Source organism: Peromyscus maniculatus, chromosome 21 (assembly GCF_049852395.1).
Source record: "Peromyscus maniculatus bairdii isolate BWxNUB_F1_BW_parent chromosome 21, HU_Pman_BW_mat_3.1, whole genome shotgun sequence".
NCBI classification, from domain to species: Eukaryota; Metazoa; Chordata; class Mammalia; order Rodentia; family Cricetidae; genus Peromyscus; species Peromyscus maniculatus.
Genome location: NC_134872.1, coordinates 21,416,335 through 21,440,626, shown reverse-complemented (window position 1 = coordinate 21,440,626; position 24,292 = coordinate 21,416,335). Strand labels below are relative to the sequence as shown.

General features: G+C 40.6%; 1 protein-coding gene and 1 long non-coding RNA gene across 12 annotated transcripts in view; one reads left to right on the top strand and one right to left on the bottom strand.

The window, feature by feature from the left end:
* The window catches only part of Jmjd1c (jumonji domain containing 1C), a 187,822-nt gene extending 168,432 nt beyond the window's left edge, over positions 1–19,390 (top strand). For all 11 annotated transcript variants that reach the window (XM_076557066.1, XM_042265580.2, XM_076557064.1 and 8 more), the window contains 11 exons: positions 2–212; positions 675–889; positions 1,659–1,937; positions 4,947–5,115; positions 5,959–6,049; positions 6,646–6,776; positions 7,177–7,299; positions 9,771–9,910; positions 12,413–12,589; positions 17,888–18,019; positions 18,504–19,390. In XM_076557066.1, the coding sequence (XP_076413181.1) occupies positions 2–212; positions 675–889; positions 1,659–1,937; positions 4,947–5,115; positions 5,959–6,049; positions 6,646–6,776; positions 7,177–7,299; positions 9,771–9,910; positions 12,413–12,589; positions 17,888–18,019; positions 18,504–18,593 (1,758 nt within the window). In that variant the 3' untranslated portion in view covers positions 18,594–19,390. The remainder of the gene's footprint in view (position 1; positions 213–674; positions 890–1,658; positions 1,938–4,946; positions 5,116–5,958; positions 6,050–6,645; positions 6,777–7,176; positions 7,300–9,770; positions 9,911–12,412; positions 12,590–17,887; positions 18,020–18,503) is intronic.
* Positions 5,777–24,289, bottom strand: LOC143269860 (uncharacterized). The gene is made up of 3 exons (XR_013046638.1): positions 24,180–24,289; positions 6,179–6,262; positions 5,777–5,823 (listed from the first exon to the last, which is right to left on the bottom strand). It is a non-coding gene; the product is annotated as an uncharacterized LOC143269860 (long non-coding RNA).
* Positions 24,290–24,292: the final 3 nt, after the last annotated feature.

Sequence of the window (24,292 nt, the reverse complement as noted above, 5' to 3'; positions counted from 1 at the left end):
GGTTTTACAGAATGTTCTTAACCACAGTAATAAAACTTCTCTGTGCATGCCCGAGTCTCAGCATCAGACCACCCCCCAGAAATCTCAGAGTAATGGCAATAGCAGCCCTGGAAGTGTAAGCACAGACAGCAGGTTGACCCCTCCGGAGTCCCAATCACCACTGCACTGGCTAGCCGATCTTGCTGAGCAAAAAGCCAGAGAGGAAAAACAAGGTAACCAAGTATTCATGTTTGTAAATGGCTGAAATGTGCCAGGGTATTGTGTATGACCTGTAAATAATTGGTTTTGGTGCTTTATTTAAATTATAGCTTAGCATCAAGAAAGTATTAGTCCTCTTGTATTAGTAGCCAGCCCTCCCTGAGATTGATGATATCAAAAGTAGTTATGCACTCATTTGTGAATGAAGTTTTCAAAACTACCAGAGTACTATATTTGTAAATTAACTGTATTTTCTGCTAGTGTTTGATTATTTTCATTCATAGCAAATAGACACTCGGCTACAAATTTGAGATACCTGGGAAGGCTTTTTCATCCAAAGTTAGCCTTTTTTGAGGGATTGAACTCTAGTCCGTGGTCAGGTGAATGAATTGGTGCCACAGCGGGTTTTTATTCCTCACTATAAAATGCAGGATACCTATTTTTCCTATACTTTACTATTAAATGTTTTCTTTTAGAAAACAAAGAATTTGCTCTTGACAAGGAAATTAAAGAAGAGGGAGAACAAGATGCCGTTGATTCTCCAAATGGTAGTACATCGCCTGCAGCCTCCCAGAACAATGAACAGGGTTCGACCCTGCGTGATCTGCTGACGACGACAGCCGGCAAGCTCCGAGTGGGCTCTACAGATGCTGGCATTGCCTTTGCTCCAGTGTACTCCATGGGAGCCGCGGTGAGTGTGACAGCTAGTTCTTGTTTGTTAGGTTTGGGGTTTCGCACAGTGCTATGCAGGTGCCCCACCACTTAACTCTACCTCTAGCCTCTGCTTTTAAATTTGGGCTTTAAGTTTGTATAAAGATTTGATGGTTAGCTATGGTTCTAACGAAACAGATGCGGATGAAATAAATAGCTAGATCTGGTCTCAGTCCAATTCTTATTCAAAGCTGGAGTTTTCCATATTTTCTCATGTGGAATGTTGGAGAAGGTTCTTTGAGTCCAGGAGAGCTGTAAGATAATTCTTTACAACCTGAAGGTTATGTGAGTAGTTAGGGGGAAGCATATATGGAAATATCTGTAAAGTATTTACAAAACAAGTTTTGTGTAATTACTTTTCAAGAAAAAGGAAAAATAATAATAATTACCAAAGGCGATAAAATGTTATAGTTGCTTTTAAAGTATATGGAGGGTTCTTTTTTTTTTTTTTTGGTTTTTTCGAGACAGGGTTTCTCTGTGTAGCTTTGCGCCTTTCCTGGGACTAACTTGGTAGCCCAGGCTGGCCTCGAACTCACAGAGATCCGCCTGGCTCTGCCTCCCAAGTGCTGGGATTAAAGGCGTGCGCCACCACCGCCCGGCAAGGGTTCTTAACCCTATTCCCTCTGTCTGAGTCCACCCCAATGTGGAAAAATAGATGACTGCTTCTGATCCCTCAGAGCCAGTAGTTTCTTGCATTACCAACTTAGGGTCCTCATTGTTTTCAGAAGTTGTTTATTTTTTTTTAATAGAGTGGCAAAAGTGGACGGACTATGCCTAACATTCTTGATGACATCATTGCTTCAGTTGTTGAAAATAAAATTCCACCAAATAAAACTGCCAAGATAAATGTAAAATCAGAGCCTAATGAAGAACCTAAAGAAAGCCGAAAATCTGCCATGAATGAAAACAATAAATTATACAGTGATATACCACATTCTTGGGTCTGTGACCAGCATATTTTATGGCTTAAAGATCACAAGAATAGTAATAACTGGAAACTTTTCAAAGAGTGTTGGAAACAAGGACAGGTAAGTACTTTACAGTGGTTAACACTGTCCGTGGGCCTGAGGAGAAGTAAATAAAAAAACTTACTTCTCCTGTGGGAAAAAGAAAGACATCCCCAAATTAACAGATTACCAGAATTACTATTTCTGCTTTTGTCCAAATGTATATAATTGTACAAGGATTGACAGATAGTTGTAGTTAATGAGTAGACATGCATTAGTTAGTCATAGATTTATAAAATTTAGTTCTCTGTTCTGATTTGTGTTTTAAGTCTTTTACTAATACATTAATATGAAACGCGGTTGTATTGAACTGATGAAAATGATTTTATCAGTTCTTGAATACAATTTCTTCTAATTCCTTCTGCCTACATAAAATGGGTTTTCCTTATAATCAAAAGTTCTGACTTAATGCTTTATATGTGATTCAGATATTAAGTATCTAATATAAAAATTATGAACAGACTTAATTGGCCGCGTCAGGGAATTATATTGCTTAATTTGTTTCCTCCTCCTTGGAACATGTTACTATACTTCTATTTTTTTACTTTAAGTATTATGGGTATGTGTTATGTGTGCTGTATGCATTTGTGCATGTGAAAGTTAGCAGACAACTTTTGGGAGTTGGTCTCTCCTTCCACTGTTTTTTAACTGGGTTTTAGGGATTGTACTCAGGGCATCAGGCTTGGCTATGAGCACTTTTACCAGCTGAGCTATCTCAACAGCCCTACTTTAATGTACAGTTATTGAGCATCTAAAGACCTAAAACTAAGTAGGCTTTGCAAAAATGAGTAAAACATTTTACTACAGCGATTCTCTGTCTTAATTACCTATAATTCAGTTCAAAACAACACCATTGAACACCATCCAGATTTTGCATATACACAAGATTGACGTCATATATCTTTGAGTCTGAGAACTGAAATTTTGAATAGTTCATTTTATGTTGGAACTTTTTGATAGTCACATTAATATTTTTATGAATGTATTAAAGATTTTAAGGACTCTAAAAAGTGCTCTGAAAAAGAATAGAGGATGGCTAAGACAAGGGACTAATTCAAACAGGCTACTGTGAATTACTGAGTAGTTGAGGGAGAGTTTGCTAGTTAACAAAGAAGGACTTGACATATACTAGTCATTGCAGAACTCGGTATGGAGGTTGGCTTGTGCTGAACCTAGAAGAGGGTGGTAAAGAAATACACAGCTTAAAGAATTCACAGTGAGGGGATGGAGAGATGGCTCAGTGGTTAAGATTACCTACTGCTCTTCCAGAGGTCTCAGGTTCAATTCCCAGCACCCGCATGGCAGCTAACAACTGTCTATAACTTATAAACTGACACCTCACACAAATATACATGTAGGCAAAATGCCAATGCATGTAAAATAAAAGTAAATAAATTTTTTTTTTAAAGAATTCGCAATGAAGGGCTCTTAAATATCAAGGAATTTTAACATACACTGTAAGTAATAGCTGCAATTGGCAATTTAAATAATTGACAGTACAGTAGATACTTAGACTAATACCAGAGATGAGAGGTCTAATTGGAAGTCTTGAGATGTTTCAATAAGATGATGACAGTAGCTTTAGAGTTCTACTTGGGATTATTTTAGTACACCAATTAGATGTCTTTAAAGATTGGTACAAGGCTTAATGAGAGTATTTTTATGTGGGAACTGTAGTGTATGAATTGCCAACAGTAATTACCTAATATCTGGACTTATTAAGAACATATTATTACCTGATTGAAAGAACATTTAGTGGGGCATTCAACTAGATTTCATTGTGGGTTTGTTTTCTTTTACATTTTATTTTATATACATGAATGTTTTTCTTGCATGTGTATTTGTACACCACTTGCATGGCTAGTGCCTATGAAGGCCAGAAGAGGGCATTGGATCCCTTGGAACTAGAGTTGCAGATGTTTGAGAACCACTGTATAGGTGCAGGGAATCAAACCCAGGTCCTCTGCAAGAGCAGCCGGTGCTCTTAACTGCTGAGCCATCTCTGCAGCCCTTTGTCCTGTTTATTTTGTGAGGGTCTCACTGTGTAGCCCGAACTGGCCTGGAACTCTGTGTAGACCAGATTCAGAGAGATCCTGCTCATGATGGGCTGTTAAAAAATCTTCTGTCGCTAAAAATTCTAACTTGAGGCTTTTATTTTATGATAAATTTTTAAATGTCTCAGTTAATATCTTTTAGAGACTCTTTAAGTCATACTTTCATAAATTCTCTGTATTGCAGAACTATATTTTTTTACTTAAAATAAAAACTGAATAATTTATCACATGAACAATTAAACAGATATTTTTATATAGTTCATTGGAATTTTTAGAAGTAGTAAATCTTTAGTTACTGGTTTTTCAGTTAAACAGTGTTGTAAAATTTGAATTCATGAGCTCTAAAAGTCAAGATTCATTTATAGTCAGTCATTTAGGCTTACAGTATGGTATCATGCCTGTGCTCAGGCCTCCTGTAAAAGTGAAAGAAAATGTGTGTTAAGCGTTGTGAATTCAGTGTACACAGTGCTTTGATCTTCACTTTTTTATTTCAAATGTTAATGCGTAGATTGCATACTTATAGATAGATTACATAGTGTCTATAAAGTTTGCCTATAGATGAAGCAGTCTCCAAAAATATCTCTGCTACCCATAGACTTCTCTTCTGAAAACCTATCCATTGAAATTTTTGTACAAATGCTGTTTTGTTGGTTATGATGGCACACATTAGGTAGTCCCTGCACTCAGGAGTTAAAAATCAAGGACAGCTTCTGTCATATTGCAAAAACCTTGTGTCAAAGTAAGAACCAAATAAGTAAATAAATGGCACCATTCTTGCTGTGGCGTTCCCTCACTATTGTTTTCATTCACATAGAAGCTTCTCCCCAAGTCCAGAACTATTTGTTAGTAGCCTCCTTATATTGACAGATTGCCAGTGGGGCTGGAATGTAATAGTGCCATCCACTTGCTTGTACTCTTAAGCTTTGAAGTGTCTAGGTGCCTTTTAACTGTTATCTATTTGTGTTTATTCATAAAGCCTGCAGTGGTTTCCGGTGTGCATAAGAAAATGAACATTAGCTTGTGGAAGGCAGAATCAATTAGTCTGGATTTTGGAGACCACCAAGCTGATCTCCTGAACTGCAAAGACAGCATTGTTTCAAATGCCAACGTTAAGGAGTTCTGGGATGGTTTTGAAGAAATTTCAAGTATGTTATTTTTTCACTGTTGTCTTACTCATAGCCCTAAGATGATAAATTGCTAATCCAACTTAAATTCTTCACCTGTGAAACATCCATATTTTACATTGCTCTTCAGTTTATTAAAAAAGAGAGCGAGAGGCCAGGAGTAGTGAGTGACCCAGCTGTCCTCCACACCTGGGTTAGCAGAGACAGAAAGCTCTAGAGGACTCGGTCATCCTCAGCTCCTGAATTGAGTCCAGCTGAGCTAAATAAGACCCTGTCTATAAAAGACAAAACATACAGAATTTAGAAACAAAATAATGGTTCATAATCCCAACTCTAGTCCTAATTTCCTTTAATTTTGACATTAATTTGAGCTGTGTTTCCTAATATCGACTTTTGGTAACCCCTCAAAATTGTGGAAATTAAATGATATAGATTATGTCCAACATTTTGGAAGTTAAAAACTATAATGTAGGACTAATATTACAAATCAGAATATTCTGAAGAACACTTTGTTTTAGGTACTATAAGTAGTTACTGCTGTGTGTCTCCTGTTACAATCTGGAGTCAGAAGAGGTGGTTTGGCAGCTCTTGCAGAGGACCTGAGTTCGCTCACTTTGGGTAGCTCATCGCTGCCTGCAACTGCAGCTCCGGGAGATAGACGCAAGGCCCTCTTCTCTCTCTCTCTCTCTCTCTCTCTCTCTCTCTCTCTCTCTCTCCTCTCTCTCTCTCCTGCACCAAGACATGAAGAAAAAGACCCATCAGTGTCCAGAAAGCACCTCTTGTACAACAGTCTAATTATTCACATTTCTTTCACGAATAAAAAGACCTACGCTATCTTTTAGTAACTAACTCTCATTTTTATAGAACGGCAGAGAAACAAAAGTGGAGAGACAGTAGTTTTAAAGTTGAAAGACTGTCCATCTGGGGAAGACTTCAAGACCATGATGCCAGCAAGGTATGACTTGGGAAATTGAGCTGGGCTTGTTCCCAGCCGAAGTAACTACTATTATAAGCATTAAGGCTTTTTATTTGTTTTTCTCAATAAAAATAAATAAAAGCAAAACTTAAGTCTCTGTAGGCTCACCAAACTTCATCCTGAAGAAATACTTGTGTTTGGGGTCCTGTTGTAGGCCTCCCTCTTGTTGGAGCTTTTACTTAATTTGTTTCCCTAAGGAAGAATAATTGAAACATTAGTATCATGTATACTTGATGCCTGCCTTGTATAATAATCCAGTTTAGACTTTGAATTGATTGATTCTAGAATAGTGTTGCATAGTTTAAGGGAAATATATTTGCAGTCTTCTTCACAAATTAAGTATTTTGTACTTTCTGCTGGGTGGTGGTGGCACATGCCTTTCTTTAATCCTAGCACTTAGGGAGTCTAAGGCAGGTGGGTCTCTGAGTTCAGTGCCAGCCTTGTCTACAGAGTGAGTTCTAGGACAGCCAGGGTTACACAGGGAAACTCTGTTACCCTATCAAAAAAAAAAATGTACTTCAAAATATTTTAAATACAAATCTATATTCAAAAGAAAGCTGTGTTGTTATCTTTAGATATGAAGACTTTTTAAGAAGTCTGCCATTGCCGGAATATTGCAACCCAGAAGGAAAGTTCAATTTGGCTTCTCATTTGCCAGGGTTCTTTGTACGCCCTGATCTAGGACCCAGGTTATGCAGTGCCTACGGTAAGTATATGTTTACATTTCTCTTTTAAGTTGGGATTCTATGGGAGTTTAACAGATTTCAGCCTAAAAGCAAATTGTCCAATGATTTTTTTTTACCTATTAGTAAACCTGTTCTTTTAATAATGCTGTTGAAACCCCTTTTAATATCAAGTAGCAGTGTAGGAATTAACAGCCAGTGTACTTAAGCTATACTTCTTAATTCCTTATAACATTTCTATGTATTTTTATTGAGTTGTTTTATATGTAGCATTTCTATTGACAGTTTTTAGCAGCTAGATTTTAGGGGCAAGTATTTGTAACAAGGCAACTAAAACTAAAATTATAATTGTTTTATGGGGATCATATCTGTATATTGTAGATGCAATGTACTCTAGAATAAAAGGCCTCATTTCCCACACAGGTGTTGCTGCTGCTAAGGATCATGATATCGGAACCACAAATCTCCACATTGAAGCTTCTGATGTTGTGAATATTCTGGTCTATGTCGGCATAGCAAAAGGAAATGGTGTCCTCTCAAAAGCAGGTAAAGAAACATAAAGAGCAGCCACAGTTGTTCCTGGTTACAGGGCTCACACAGTTGCTCCTGGTTACAGGCTCACACAGTTGCTCCTGGTTACAGGCTCACACAGTTGCTCCTGGTTACAGGCTCACACAGTTGCTCCTGGTTACAGGGCTCACACAGTTGCGAGGCCGAGGGATGTGTTCTAACCTTTGTTACCCTACTTTTCTCGTTTATCGTGTAGAAGAAATAGTAATTTACAAGTCAATAGTTTTATCTGAGACTTTGATTTTACTGTGTATTGTATTCATGAATGCATTTTGTTAGACTCACTTGGAATTATTTGCTGAATAGGCACCAGGTTTTGAGGGTGTCAATGTGAGATACCATTTGTGATTCTAATATTCACCCCACCCCACCCAACTCCCCGTTGGATTCAGAAGAAAAACCTTGTTTCTGTGTTCTTAGATCTTACTTCTCACTCTCTGGTTTTCTCTAAAATCTTGCTCTGTCAACTGTTCCTTCCTTTTTACATATCAAGTCAGAGCTCTTCAACGTTTCTTCTCGGTGCCTTTAACGTAGGTGTATTGTCAGTGGGGGAGCATTTGCCCCGTTCTGGTTGATGATGGTGCAGTTGAATAAGAGCAGACTCTTCACTGTGCCCTCAGAACAGTCTCTTTGCCCTATTTGACACTGTGTCTCCTTCACTGGACCGTTGTGGTGGGTGGTGGGGTTACTGTCTCTTCACAGTTTGGACTTGGCTGCTCAGAACACTCACCTGATCTGACTCCACGTGAACAGACTGTGCTACAGTTATAGTTGTACCTTGTCTAGTTTGCTTTTCAGGCCTGTCTGTATCTCTGCCTCTGACATTCATTGCAGTTGGTTGCCTGTTTTGTATGTCATTCTCATTCATTCACTCATTCATTCATTCACTCACTCACTCACTCACTCACTCAGGTAGGTAGTTAGGTAGTTGGTTATTTGTATATGAGTGTTTTGCTTGCCTTTGTATAAGTGTACCACCATGTGGTGCATGCAAGTACCCACAGAGGCCAGAGAGTACATAGGATCTACTGGACCTGGAAAAGTGGCCATGTGGGTGCTGGGAATGGAACCAAACCTAGGTCTTCTGCTAGAGCAGCATGTACTCTTCGCTTTGGCCCCTCTACTCTATTTAAATGTCCCCTGCAGCAATTTTTTCACTCTGAGGAACTTAACATCTGCTGTTTGTAGTATCGTTCATTCATGGCCTAAAACACTGGAATGCTCTTCCTCATCCTTATTCCCTACCTACCTCCTTAGACAGACACATAACAATAACAATAATAAATAAAATTTAAAATTAGAGTAGTAAAATTAAAGGAATACCAATCTATTAATTGAAATTTGTAATGTATTGTGTTTCTTACGGGTTTTTTGTTGTTGGTGGTGGTGTTTGTTTGACAAGACATTACGTCTTGCTTACATGGTTTTTTAAGTCAACATGGAAAATTTTGCTATATATACTCTTCATACTTAAAGAGCCTAGATTTAATACTTTTGTGTTCTTCCAAATGTTCTTACATAGATACAGTGATTTCCAGTGTGCCAACATTTGACAAAGATTACCTGATGTTTCCTTAGAACCATAGCTTTATGAAGAGATCAATTTGCATGTGCTGACAGATTAACCATAATAAGGACAGAGGTTCGATTGAAATTAACCAGAATGCTTCTCATTAGTAAGCAAACCCACTCATATACCTAAGCCTTTTTACTCACTTCAATCAACCTTTTAGCTGAAACATAAAATTAAGGCAGTGGTTCCTATTGCTCTTAGTAGTTAGAGAAGCCAAATAATAAGTTTTAAAAAATAATTTTGTAGGTTAAGATATGCCTTGAGTTTATGACATTCAGACCACCTCTGAGACAGGGAGGAGGTTGTTTTTTTTTTTGAAACTAAATTTTTAGCTCTAAAGTAGTGATTCTCAGTCTTTGAAGCAAAAAACACAGGAAACCACTATTTCTCTTCCCGTGGACACAGGAGTCTCGAACTCAGGGCTCTGCTCCTCCAACAGTTTTGTGTATATAACTGGATTTAAAGAGTACTGACCTGCCAGCTGGTGGTGGCGGTGCACACTGTTAATCCCAGCACTCAGGAGGCAGAGGCAGGTGGATCTCTGTGAGTTCGAGGCCAGCCTGGTCTACAGAGTGAGTTTCGGGGCACCCAGGACTACAAGAGAAACCCTATCTGAAAAAACAAGAACAAAACAAGAGTACTGACCCTAGCCTTGCAGTGGGATTACATGCCTTTGTCTAGAAGCTGAGACAAGAGGATCGGGAGTTGCAATCCTGACTTTGTTGCATGACAAGTTCCAGACTAGCTTGGGTGCATATTGAGATTAAAAAAAAAAAGTCAAGACAAAATGTCTCCTGCTCTGATATCAGCCTTAGACAGTCTGGCTCTGTGGTAGTCTTTACTGACCAATTGAAAATAATTGCCTGTGTTTCAGGAATACTTAAGAAATTTGAAGAAGAAGAATTGGATGATATTTTAAGGAAAAGATTAAAGGATTCGAGTGAAATACCTGGTGCTTTGTGGCATATTTATGCTGGAAAAGATCTTGACAAGATAAGGGAATTCCTTCAAAAGGTATAATTGATGTTTCAGAGAACCCTACCTCTACCTTGAACATAAACAAATTATTTACCTTTTTTTTTTGACATTCTGCAGTATAAGATAATTTAAATACTTTTAGTCCTTTTTTAGTGTTTTATTGAATTTCAAAAGCTCCTTTATATTGGGCTAGAGAGATGGCTCATCAGATAAGATCATTTGGTGCTCTTTCAGAGGACCCAGGTTATTCCCAGCACCTACATGGCAGCTCATAACCATCCAAGGACCTCTTCTGGCCTCTTCGAGCACCAGTACACAAACATACATGCAGGGAAAACACCCGTACAGCTAAATTGTAAAAAATAAGTACATGAACAATTTTTAGAGCTGATTTCTCTTGCTTTTAAAGCCCATTTAATTTTGAGGGGTTTCAGAGGCAACCTGTTCTTGGCTCTTAATGCTCTCATACCTTACAGTGGAGCACTAAGCTACCCAAGAGACACACACGGTCATCATAATGCTGATAAAACGAGATGGTAGGAATTGCCTGGTAGTTTTGGGTTTTTTTAATCTTTGAAAATTTCATGCCTGTATAAAATGTATCTTGGTCATATCCACCCCCTTCCATCTCCCTTTCCACCATGTACCTCCCTCCTTAGCTACCTGTCTTTTAGGGGTGGGGGTGGGGTTATTTCAAGACAGGGTTTCTCTGTGTAGCCCTGGTCGTCTTGGAACTCACTCTGTAGACCAGACTGGCCTTGAACTCAGAGATCAGCCTGCCTCTGCCTCCCAAGTGCTCAGATTAAAAGCGTGCACCACCACCACCTACCTAGCTCTTTTCTTTTTTTATAACCCACCAACTCTAGTTGTATGTGTATGGGTGGGTATAGGGTTATCCAATAGGCCTTGACCTTCCTACCATTGACCACTGCTAAAGATAAATGACTCTTCCCCAAAAGCTGTCAGCTGCCAGTAGCTCCTTGCTAAGGGTGGAGCCTGTGAGCCCCCCCATCTTAAAATTTTTAAATGGTTTAATCTTGTGCAGGTAATCACAGCTGTTGTGAGTTCATGTATTTGACAGCATGTCACTTTCAGAGGATGACATTTTACATTTGACAGCTCTCCTGCCCCATCCTCCATTCTTTCTGCTTTTGCTTCAGCAGTGTTTCCCAGAGGGGTTGGAGGTTGATACAGATGTCTCATCTATGGGCAGCTACTTTGAGCAATTTGGAGTCTCTGCATTAACCTCCACCTTCTATAAGAAGCAGCTTCTCCGGCCAAGGCCGAGAGAGGCACGACTGTGATGAGCATGGGCATTCAGAACAGTTTGGGTAGCCAGTAGGACATGGAACTAGCTAAAGAAAGGTCTTTAGTTTCTGAGTGTGATGCTCTGACTCCTGACCTCAACAGAGGTTCTACTTTATCATATTTGATTGGTCTATAGTAGTTGTTGAATACACTAAGTGTTTGTTTAATAATACCTTTAATTCTTGGGTTAATTTCTAATTGACCAGAAAGTAGTTTATACTCTGACTAAACTAAATAATAAAGTGAAATCCAGAGGTTTGAAGGATTTTAGGAGTCACTATTATTGCTTATTTTGTTTATCTTCTTAAAATGATTTAAATACTGTTTCTGTGATCTGTGTGAAGAATTCTTGCAAATTACCACCATATACTAGAATGCCTAAAACTGTTTTAACCTAAAATATAATAATTGGGACTTTTAAATCCAGCTTTTTATTAACTATTAATAGTTCTTGAAAAAGCTTCTCGAAGGGTTAGGTCGCTAAGTCTAAAGCAGTTCTCTTTGTATGTTAGGAAGGGGTTAGGAAATCCATGGGTACAATTGGTTTGGTTTAGAGAGAAAAACAGGCAAGTAGTTTTTCTTCATCTATGTGATTGGGAAATAAATGTAAGGAAGAAAACCAGCTAGATGAGAGCCTCCCAGGAGAAAGAAGTGCTAGGGAAGGACCATGAGCACTACTAGCAGCAGTGGTGTTTTCATAGCCTTTGGCTGTTTAGAAATAATTGGAGGATGTTTTACCATGACTGTTGTTTTGAAACAGATTCTTCCTCTAGCTCTGACTGGCCTTGAACTCGCTATATAGAACAGGTAGGCCTCTAACCCACAGAGATCCAGCCGCTTCTGCCTTTAGAGTGCTGGGATAAAAGATATGCACCTCCACAGCTCTGCCTTATTTTCTTAGTCGTTGGTGTTTTTTGTTTGAGATTTATTATTTTATATGTATTTATGTCTATGTGCCATGTGCATGCAGTGCCTGAGGACACCAAAAGAAAGCATTGGCTCCTCTGGAGCTGGAGTTACAGATGGTTGTTAACTGCCATGCGGATATTGAGAATCAAACCCACGTCCTCTGCAAAAGTAGCCAGTGCTCTTAACCACTAAGCCACCGCCTCAGTCCCTAGTCATTGTTTTTTTTATAAGAGTATGAGAGCAAAGGACCAGTATAAGTTTAACTCAGCTTTTTCAATTCCATTTAGTTGGTATACAAATTTTTATTTTAACCTATATTAGATTTCAAAAGAACAAGGCCTTGAAGTTCTGCCAGAGCATGATCCAATACGGGACCAAAGCTGGTATGTGAATAGAAAACTCCGCCAGAGACTGCTTGAGGAGTATGGAGTGAGAGCCTGCACTCTGGTCCAGTTCCTCGGGGATGCCATTGTTTTGCCAGCAGGAACACTTCATCAGGTACATATTTATATAATTCTAATGCCCTTGTACTGGAAAGCACTAATTTTGGAAAAGAAATTATTCTGTGTATAGGTAAAAATAAAAGGTGTTAAGTTAGGAAAATGACTGACATGGTTGTATTTCCATTAAAATGGAATTTATAGTGTTTGAAATGTAATTAAATACTTCTACAGTAACTTCCTAGAAAGTGTATTGGATGGGTATGTCTTCTTATGGTCTCGGGTTAATCACTTGTGAATTGGGATTCAGAGTCCTAGATGCCCTTTATTTGTGCTATCCTCATGAGAACATGGCTAACTTGTACTCAAGTGTAAATGACTTTAAGAAAATTGTCTATGGTAGAATAGTGTAAGACTTCTGTTTGATAATAGACTAAGACTTGCGGGTCCTTGTTTACATGTCTACCTTGCTGAGTGTCAGGGTGGTTGTAGCTGTTTTCAGTCAGCCTCTTGTCGCCTTCAAGTTTGGGGTGTTTAAAACAGAGTCTTGCTTTGCAGACCAGGCTCTTCTGGAACTGGCAGTGGTGGGGCTACCTTTGGCTCCCATGTGCTGGGGTTGCAGGTGTCACGGCACCTCATTTCAGTCATCATAGTTGGGGAAAACTTGAACGTGTATGTGTTTCTGTGGTTGGGAGAAGCAAGTGAGTACAGGTACCCGTGGAGGCTCAAGCTAGAGTTACAGGTGCTGGCGGTGCTGGGCACTTGGTCCTCTGGAAGAACAGCAGGCAGGTGCTCTTAATTACCCAGCCTTCTTTCCAGCTCTCCCCCTGCCACCCTTTTTGGGGACATGGTTCCATGTAGCCTAGGCTAACCTGAACTTACTGTGTAGCTTCCTGAGTATGACCTAGAACCTGTGCCCCTTCTGCCTCTACCTTCTGCTGGTATGAGAACGCCGTTCATTGCACTTGCACCTGTAAAGCTTGACTCTGAAAGGGAGGGAAAAGGAGGATCGTGCAAGTTACACTCCTGCCTGGACTGCAGTCAGCCCCTTTTCTGATGGACAAAGAAGTAGTAGTTCTGAATCGTGTGTGTGTGTGTGTGTGTGTGTGTGTGTGTGTGTGTGTGTGTGTGTGTGTGTGTGATTTTTCAGTTTGATTTAAATTGTGGCTTTGTGAGCATGGGTGCCCACAACGCCAGAGGCATCAGGTCCTCCTGGAGCTGGGGTTACAGGTTACTGGCTTATGTAAGACAGCCACCTGACATGGGTGCTGGGACTGAACTGAGCTTCTTTAAGAGTAGCACATGTTTTTAACTGCTGAGCCACCTCTTACCCACAATATATACTCTTTAAGTCTGGCTTTTCTTTCTTTCTTTCTTTTTTTTTTTTTGTTTGTTTTTTGAGACAGGGTTTCTCTGTGTAGCTCTGGCTATCCTGGAACTCGTTCTGTGGACTAGGCTGGCCTTGAACTCACAGAGATCCGCCTGGCTCTGCCTCTCGAGTGCTGGAATTGAACCACCACCGCCAGCTCAAGTCTGGCTTTTCTTTACAGTGCATTTCAGATTCATCCATAGCGCATGGAGCAAGTGGTCCATTTTTGTTGCTAGTGAGCTATGGTGGCATAGGAATTATTTTTCAGTCTTTTTACTGCTCCAACTGGAATACGTTTGGGTTGTTCCTAGTTTGGGCAATAGATAAATGTAAATATTTACATATAGGCTTCTGTGTACACATTTCCTTTTCTCACTAGGTAAATACTGGCTAGTGACATTTACCCAGTCAGATAATAAATGTATGACTAACTTTAAGAAACTCCCACTGCTCTCTCAAGTGGCTGTACCTTCGCTCATGTTGGTGTTCTGTCTACTTTTATTTTCTCTGCTTCCTCTCTGGCCCTTGCTACTTTCAGGTGTTTTTTTGTTGGTGGTAGTGTTTTTCTAAGGAGGTGGGTGTGGGGTATAAAGGAAAGGACAGAGTTGAGATGGCATTTTGTTTAGACACACTTCAGAGGTGCAGTGATCTGACCAGTTCCCAGAGTGCTTTCCTACTGGTGCCCTACCCATCCCTAGTTTTTCTGATTCTTTAGAAGTCACATTTCTAACAATCAATCCTGATGTTCCTGTCTAGGGACTAGTCTTGGGTAGATGCTCAGACTGTTAGAACCCTGTAACACTGCATCACAGGGTAGGAAAGAAGCAGCATACTGTTCTGGCCTCTCAGCAGTGAGCAGGACACAATGGCATTTAGATAGTACAGGGCAGTTTAAATGTTTATCTTAGCAGCTGGAAGTGTAATGGCCACGGTTCCTTGAGATTTTAAAAGCCACTCTAAAATGATAACTTCTTTGTGTTTGCAAACCCGACAAAGTATGGGTAATTCTATCCACCCTAGACAGAGCTGCTAGCTCTTGATCTCTAGTGCTCACTTCGACACTGTAGTGTTGTGAATGGCCTTTAAAATTGGGACAAGACCTGGGTCTAGAGCAGTGTAGCAGATCAGTGGTCTGGACTGTGAGACTCAACCCCACCCCCAGTACAACAGGGGAGAAAGAAACAGGAAAAGAAAACGAGGAGAAAATCTTTATCAATAAGTTTGCCCTAGTGTTCTTAGCTTACTAGACAGTTTTAGCATTTATAGTGAGTGATGTCCTGATGTCTTTGAGAGTTACAAATTGAAGCCAGGTGGTGGCGGCACATGCCTTTAATCCCAGCACTTGGGAGGCAGAGCCAGGTGGATCTCTGTGAGTTCGAGGACAGCCTGGTCTGCAGAGCGAGATTGAGGACAGGCACCAAAACTACACAGAGGAACCCTGTCTCAAAAAACAAAAACAAAAACAAACAAACAAACAAACAAAAAGGTTACAAATTGTTGGCCCAGCTGGGCATTGGAGGAGCATACTTTTAATCCCAGCACTTAAGAGGCAGAGGCAGGCGGATCTCTGTGAGTTCAAGGCCAACCTAGTCTACAGAGTTAGTTCCAGGACAGCCAGAGCTGTTACACAGAGAAACCATGTGGGGGTGGGGGTGGGGGTTACAAATTGTCTGCATTTTGATGACCAGAAGAAATGTGTGGCAAAACCTTCTCACATAACATTTTCACAAACAACCAAATAATGATAATGAACCCTTTTAAAAAAAATAACCTTCAGACTATAAAGATGAAAAGCTCTGTTTTCTTATCTCCCTCATGATTAATGATTCAGACAGCAAACAAAAGGCAGAGATGGAATGGGAAGCTCTTGTGTTCTGCTTTGAAACTGGATCCTTTCCTCTTTAATCCTCAAGCTTTCAGCAAAATGTGTCAGATAGGGGTTGTTCAGAAACACATGCCATCCTGTAAGCATTAGGAAAAGTGGGCAGTCTGAAAACATTTTAAAGCAGCCATAAATTGGCAAAGCTGATATAGCCTTTCCAAGCTCTGGGAGGTAACTCAGCTCTGAAGAGCCAGAAGGTCATTTTTAAGAAGAAAGTGTCTTTAAGGAAATCTCTGTCAGCACACAGCTGACCACTGAAAAAAAGGGGACAGACTTCCTGACCATACCCATCAAGAAATACAGCCTTCTCAGAAACTCTGCAATGTGACTGACTGAAGGATGACTGCTGTTCTCAGCTACCCAAGACACCAAACCTTGAGGCAAGGGAGAATGATTAGCAAAGCTCACGTGATAATGGTCAGATGACCAGTTTTCAGCCTAGAGTGGTAAACGCATGTACAGAAACAGAAAAGGATGGACTGTTCAGAGGAGAGAATGTATTGACAGAAATGTTCACAAGGAAGCCCAGAACTTGGACTTAGAACACAAAGAACTCAAGGAAATACCATGAGTAAATGTCTAAAGGGAAACCACGAGGATGATGGATGAAGAGAATAAAAAGAACAAGACATTGAACAAAGGATCTAAGTGAGAATTTTGGATCTGCAAGTGATTTTAGGTCATGCTAGAGCTAAACATACCAAAAAGGTAACATGCTAAGACTCCTGAAGGACTCACTCACTCCACAGCATGCTCAGATAAGACACAGGAGACACAAAGCCTTGGAGACTATGTAGCTGGTATGAGAGAGTTAATGTAGAATGTAAAGCATCTGTTAGACAAGACATCACAGGAGTTGGGCTCCTGTTGACTTGCCATTTATTGGCTGATTTGTCTTGGGACAGGAGCTGAGCATCTCATCCATAGTCCACTGTTCTGAATAGAGCATCTGTTCTACAGACAATAGGAAGACCCAGTGAGACTGTACAGACACGCTACACATGTGAGGAACCAGCAGCCTAATGAGCACAGAAACAGAGCGCTTACTTTATGGTGCTACCAACTTGTCAATAGAGGCACAGTGCTTGAGTTAAACAACTCTGCAGACTTCAGCAGCTGTTCAGGTGGTCATACATCCAGAGGAGGAATTCTAGCCCCTCTGGAATCCCATCACCCTGTCATCAATTAGATTCTTTCCCACAGTTTCCATTTCCCACTTACTATCAGCTTCATCTCACTCTTCCCAATTAAATTTGTTTTGCAAACTTAATAATTAGAGTAAATGTAAGTGCTTAGTTTTTCAGTTATTCCTCCTTTCCCAGGAATTTTTATGGCATTTGAAACCTCTTTTGAAGACAACTAAAGACAATAAAAAGTCTCAGATTAGAACCACTTGGGCCTTCTCTGTTATACAGAGCATTCAGAGAAAGCAGTTGTTAGGAACAAGGATGTGCAGGTGTGTGACTGCTAATCAAATGGCATAATGCTGACTGGCTCCCGAAGAAAACGATGTAGTCAACCGAGAGAAACTGTTTGGAAAAACTAAAGATCGGGAAGGTCTCTTTAATTGGCTAATTGGAAACAAAGGCACAAAGAACAAAATATGTAGATCAGTTCTGAAACTAAAGTTCCAACCCCAGTGCCTAGCAAATAAATGAACTAAGTTGCCTTTCCTTTTCTTTATTCTCTGATTTGAGAATTACTGTTGACATGAGTAACAAAGGAATAGCAACCATACAGATCGAGTGCTTCTTACAGCCTCTCTCCCTATCAGGGTTTAACATAATACATTCTGAAAGCCCATCTAGACAATATTGACAATTTAGGATCTTATTAGCCGCTCCAAAGGATTCCTGGAAAAGTCATTTGTTTTTATCATTTAAAAATACTTCATTTACAAAGTCACTTCACATGAAGCTTTTTGGTGACATAACTTTCTCATTAAAGTGTGGTCTTAAGCTCTGAAATCCATTTGATGTTTTGGGAAAATTCCCTGGCAGAATTGTCCTTTGTATTTATTCATTTTAGACAGCTTGGCTTCTCTTTGCTTCCACTCTGACCTTCTATTCTAAGATTTGTATTTCACATTTTTTCTTTTGGAATAGGTACAAAACTTTCACAGCTGTATTCAGGTAACTGAAGACTTTGTCTCCCCAGAACATCTTGTACAGTCATTTCATTTAACGCAGGAGCTGAGGCTTTTGAAAGAAGAAATCAATTATGATGATAAACTACAGGTAAGTAGTGTTCCAAGAAGATCCAGTTCTGTTTTGTTGGCTTTTTTTTTTTTTTTTAGAAAACAGGATGTATACACTCCAGCTTAGGCAGCTACTGCCTGTTTGGCACACTAGGATAATCACAGTCAACACCAACATGGGTTTAACTGAACTCACTGACTGGTGTTGAAATCCTGGCTCATGGCACTTGGAGCCTTTATGTTTCCTCTCTTAAGTTTGATACTCCTTGGTTCCCTTAAAGTTATCCCTTTGCTTTTTAAGCAGCCATGTCCTGCATGCCCTATAGTGTCCCGTCTCCCCCCCACCCCCCCACACACACTTGAGAGGCTGCAGCAAGAGGATTGCTGTTGAGTTTGCAGCTCACTTGGGCTACAGTGAAATCCTGTCTTGAAATTATATATATGTAATTTTGTTTTTAATCCAGCAGCTGTCCTTTGTGAATTTTCTGCCCAGCTCAAGTGATTGCAAATACTATCTCTTTCAGGTTAAGAATATCTTGTATCATGCAGTCAAAGAAATGGTGCGAGCTTTGAAGATGCATGAGGATGAAGTAGAGGATATGGAGGACACTTAGTGTGGTTGGAACTGGATACCCCTTGAGTGACAGACAATAGGTCTGACTTGAGCTCCATTAAACCATCAGTGCCAAGAAATTCTCTTTGTAGTAATTACTTGCTACTGACACCATACCAGTGTAGCATTATGTCACGGCCCCTGTGATTCAATGCTAGCTATAAAACAAGCTAAATTTAAAAGCAGCACTATATAGCTGTTCCTGTATCATAGTGTATATGATGTTTGTGAAGATGCCAGATTTAAAATGATGTATTTATTTTTGGTAAAAAACAAAACAAAAAAATCTATGCTATATTGTTGATCAAGTGTAAATGTGCTCTTGTACAGTTTAATAAAATAACTGATATTTTCACTACATTGAGACAGTTACTGTGAGACTAGGACAGAAAACACCAGCTGTTGCCTGCGTTTGGAAAATTGCTGGATTGCACAGCAGTCATGTCATAATCAGAAAATTACTGCCAAATAATTGTAAAATGTGTAAAATAGAAAGTATATAAAGTAGATACTAAACTCAGACACTTCAATATTTTGTTGAAGCTATTGACTGTACAATTAAACATTTTCAAAAGGTGTAATTTATTTAAAATTGTCTCATTTTGGTAAAATTTATGTGAAGTTTTAAAGCTAAATATTAAACTTAATATGCTATGTAAATATATACATATATACATTTAAGGATGTATTTTTTTAAAACATTGGCTTGCTTTTGTTAAAGTACAAGTGTTACATATGGCTTTGTACATTACAGTTGAAAGGGGTTTTACATTTTCCATTAAAAGACTTTATCAAGAAGCCTGGCGTCCAGTTCTTCCTCTGTGGTTGATATTGCTGAGGAAAGCAGAGTTCGCAGCCACAGACTGTGACCAGGAGCTCTGCTCCTCAGTGTGTGCCCGGCCAGGTTAGTTGGTTAGAGTTGATCACTGTCCCTGCTGAGTGCTTGAGCTTTTGCTGCTGGAATATGAAGTTCTCTATTGACATCTTTGGGGACTGAGAAGAAAAAAAGGAGTAGCCCATGTTGGCTACCTTTCAGTTTGCTTAGATTTTACTGATTTATGTCCATCATCGTTTAGCTTCATGTGGGCTATTATGACACACTTTTTACCCAGGCAAGGTTCAGCAGGAGTGTGAGCAACTCATTTCACATTAGTTACCTATGTCTAGCACAACCAGTAAGATGGAAATTAACTGCTTGCCCGGGTGAAAATGTACTGAAGACTGTTTTGCATGTGAGCGTTCTACTTAATATAATTTTCTCAATACGGTTTCTTGACAGTCTCTCTCCCCCTCCCATCCCACTCCCTGTTTTTATGTTTGTTTTGTTTGGTTTCTTGAGACATGTTACGGAGACCTGGGTCTGACGTTTTGGGCAAGCCTAGCTGACCAGGAAGGCCCAAGGATCCATCTCCATCTATCTCCCCAGCACTGAGATTATAGACATAGACCACCACTTAGCTTTTTATGAGTGAGATTTATATAGGATTGCCCTCAGGTCCTCATGCTTGCCTAGCAACTTGATGAACAGAACTATCTCCCCAGCACCTCAAGTAATAATTACCACTTTTCAATTCTATTCTTTTGGTTGGCTCTGTTGTTCTCATATATGAAAAGATGTTACTGTGTCTAGTTCCTATATAAAGTGGCTGTAAGGATTATCTAAATCTACAAGCTGGAGATCTAGCTCAGTAGTTAAACAAAAGCCTGCTCTGCAATCATGGAAATTGGGGTTCAGATCATCCCAGCACCATGTAGGCAAGTGGAGTATCCCTACAAATAAATGCCTCCTAGGGGGTAAAGACAGGATCACTTGAAGTTGCTGGTCTCCAGGACTGGGAGATGGCTCAAAGGTTAAGAGCACATACTGCTCTTGCAGGGGATCCAAGTTTGGTTCCCAGGATCCACATAGATGGCTCACAACTACCTATAACTCTAGCTCCAGGGGATCTTACACTCTGTTCTGGACTCTGTGTGTACGCATACACATACACACAAAAGAAGTCTTAAGAATAAGCATGTTCCAGTAGCAACTCTTCCTCAAAGGAATATCAAAGAGCAGTAAAGGAGGACACTTCGTGTCCTTTTCTGGCCTTGGCAAACATGGGTATGCGTGCACATACCCTCACTCCACAAATATCTTCAAAAGAGAAAAGGAATTAACTAAATGTGTAGAATAGTTTGAGGACCATCAAGGTCAGGAGGCTTTTATGAAAGTGAACCTGCATACATACAGTAGTCATTATTACCCTTAGACCTCCTCCACATGGGTGCTGCTTCTTGACTAACAAATGGACATGTCCATTTCCTTGCTGCATGTATCCTGAGATTGCAACACCCTTTTGTTCATATGTTCTCCTTTATGGCTCATGAAATAGGCTGAAGTGTCTCTAGTTAAGATCTGGGGTTTGTGTGGAGAACTCCTAAATACTTGAATGTATGCGATATGCAGGGATGCAGCCCCTGCTATAAAGGAGGGAAAGGAATGCAAGTTAGCTATCGTTCTATAGTTATTCAGTCCATTATGCATTGGGGTATAGCAGGCCAGATAGGATACAAAGCCATGTGTGTTGCTCATCTTGTAGATTCAGAAGTTGACTAATTTGCAAAAGTCAGGATATTGATGATTACACAATTAGATAAGTGTCCCTTGAAGCCACCTGAGTGAAGAGTATTCAAGAGTACTCTGGCTCCCAGTCTTTATTATTTGAGCTACATTCTTAAGTCCAGGCTGGCTTCGAATTTCCTGTGCTGATGAGGCTGACCCTGAACTTAACAATTTTTCTGTTTCTATGGCCCTAGTGTGAGTGCTGGGGATGTAGGCTTGTACCACCCTATTAGGTTTATGCTGGAGCCCAAGGTGTACTGGGTTGCATACTGGGCATGTACCCTACTAACAGATCCCACGCCCTTAGGTGACTTAAAATGAAAATTGTCACCGAGTCCCTAGCTGTGTAGAAAGTTCAATTTCCAGTCTTGGCTGAGGTTTTCCCAGCTGACTTCAGCTGTTCAGTCAGATCTCATTGAGTTGTGTGACTTAGTAGTAGGCACTGACCTAGTATGCACAGGACTGTGGTTTGACTCCCACACCACAAAGAAAGCATTCATCATTCACAAGCCATCATAAAGCAGCAAAGACTAGAGGTTTGCTTTTTGTGTGTGTTTTGTCTTTGTTAGAGCTCAGTCCTGGGACCAATGGAGGCTACACCCTAAATGTAGGCTGTGTGGAGAAGGTCAAAGCTGCAACTTAGGACGTGTCTACCACCGCTCCCTCTGGCCTTTCTTCATTGACTGTGTGTACGTGCACGTGGGACATGTGGAAGTAGGGAGAAGTGATGGGTACTGGTTTTCTCCTTCCACTGAGTTACAGGGATCTAACTAGAATGATGAGTTGTGGCAGCAAACACCCTTACCCACTGAACTATCTTGCTATCCCTGAACCTTGTATTTAAATGAAAGCTCTTGCTCTTGCTCTCTCTCTCTCTCTCTGTCTCTTGCTCTTGCGTGCTCTCTCTCTCTCTCTGTCTCTCTCTCTCTCTCTCTCACACACACACACACACACACACACACAACCTGACCCCTAGCCACCTTGAGATTCAACTGAGGCGGCAAGACTTGAAAGTCCAGCTTGCCAGGCGGCGGTGGTGTTACATATCTTGAGTCCTATCTCCAGAGGCAGAGGCAGGTGGATCTGAGTTGAGGCCAACCCAGTATACAGAGTGAGTTCCAGGACAGCCAGGACTACACACAGAAAGAAACCCTGTCTCAAAAAAACAATGTACAGGTCACTGGCCAGAAACATGGCTTAATGGTTGATAGCACTGTTTTGTTTTGTTTTCCGGAAGACCCTGGGTTTACTTCCTAGCACCCACATGGTGGCTCACAACCTTTTATAACTCCAGTTCCAGGGGATCAATCCGTCACCCTCTTCTGGCTTCTATAGGCACCAGGCACACAAATGGTTCAGACATATATGCAGGCAAAATACCCATGTGCATAAACAAAAGTCAAGTCAAAGGGGACAAGCCTTCAGTTCCCGATGGTGCTTACACATTTAAAAAAAAAAAACCATTACATGTATCTTATTTTGTGTGTGTGTGTGTGTGTGTGTGTGTGTGTGTGTTCAGAGAACACTTTGTATAAATTCTATCTTGTGGGTCCTGAAAAACAGCATTTGTCAGGCTGGGATTAATGGTTTACCCACTGATCCATCTCACCAGCCCCCATTTCTTTTACTTTTAAAATTGGGTTTCCCTATCTGTTCTAGAGTAGGCAAGCAGGACTGGGGTACAGTCAGTGGCAGAGAGCTCACCTAGCATACGAGATCTTGAGTCCTGTCCCAAGATTGCCAAGGCCTCAGTCAGACTCTTCTATACTTAGTATGCTGGAAGACACAAAACTAGTTTCTCACTGTCACTGTCCACCAGATGGCACTGCTGGTTATCAGTGGTTTCTAAAGGAAAGAACTGAAACATCCCCTAGTAGCTACCTACTTCCTGAAATCACATACATACATAACTGACAGGAATTATAACCAAGTGATCATCTTTCAGCCCTAACCATCTAGAACATTGGTTCTCAACCTATAGGTCGTGACCCCTTTAGAGACTGCACATCGTTTACATTACTATTCATTACAGTAGCAAAATTACACTTATGAAGTAGCAGTATGGGTGGGAATCGCCAAACATGAGGAACTCGACTAAAGGGTCACAGCCTTAGGAAGGTTGAGAACTACTTGTAGTGGGTAGCTGTTCCAGCTTTGACCTGGAAGTACTAACCCCCATTGAGGATTTTGGTAACGGTCACACCTACGAGGCAGAGCCTTGAAGACCTGAGATCCAGATGTGCGAGCTCTCTTGGTTCCTGAACCCTGGACGTTGAAGGTAGACTGAGCAGAGTTCTCCAGAGAACACCACCAGACTGTGCTTCACCTCTCCTGGCCCTGTTACCTATCCCTTTACTTGTAAATTACCCCACAAAATAACCTCCCTTTTAACTACGTGGAGTTGCCTTAATCCTTCCACCAGTAATTACTGCTCTAGAATGATTCAGTAACCTCTAGTCTTGAAGGTTTAGACGGCCCACACTTTGTTTCACTCACTCTACCTAGTGACATTCAACGTCAGCACTAAACTATGTTAGCAACTACCTAGGAAGGGCCACCATCAGTCTGAAAGATGCTCAGTGTGCAAGTGTGAGCACTTGAGTAAAGTCAGGCATGGCAGCACAGGCCTAAATCCCAGTGCTGAGGGAAGCAGACAGAAGTGATCCAGAGCACCGGGCCAGCCAAGCTAGCTGATCCAATGAGCTCCAGCTTCAGTCAGAGGTCTGGTCTCAAAAGACAAGGTGGAGGGAGGCTGAGGAAGACACCTGATGTTGTTGGCTTCTGTTTGCACGGTGCATGCACACACTTTATGCTCTCTGGGAAGAACAACCATTTCTTTCACCAGACATCTGAGTAAATGCCACCTGGTTTTTCTCTTCATCTAGTATCTTACTTTTGACACCAATTGCATATGGGTTCTCCACTCACGTAGTTTTCTGGTAGAGACTAGTCAATCAGATGTCCTTCAGTTCTGACACTTACCTGTATGTGGTGTTGGAGCCCACAAGTGTCCTTGAGCCAAAACACGAGATCCAGGTTTCACTTCTGCTTGCCAACTGGAGGTTAGTCCTTTGGCAGTTTGGATTCCTTTGCTA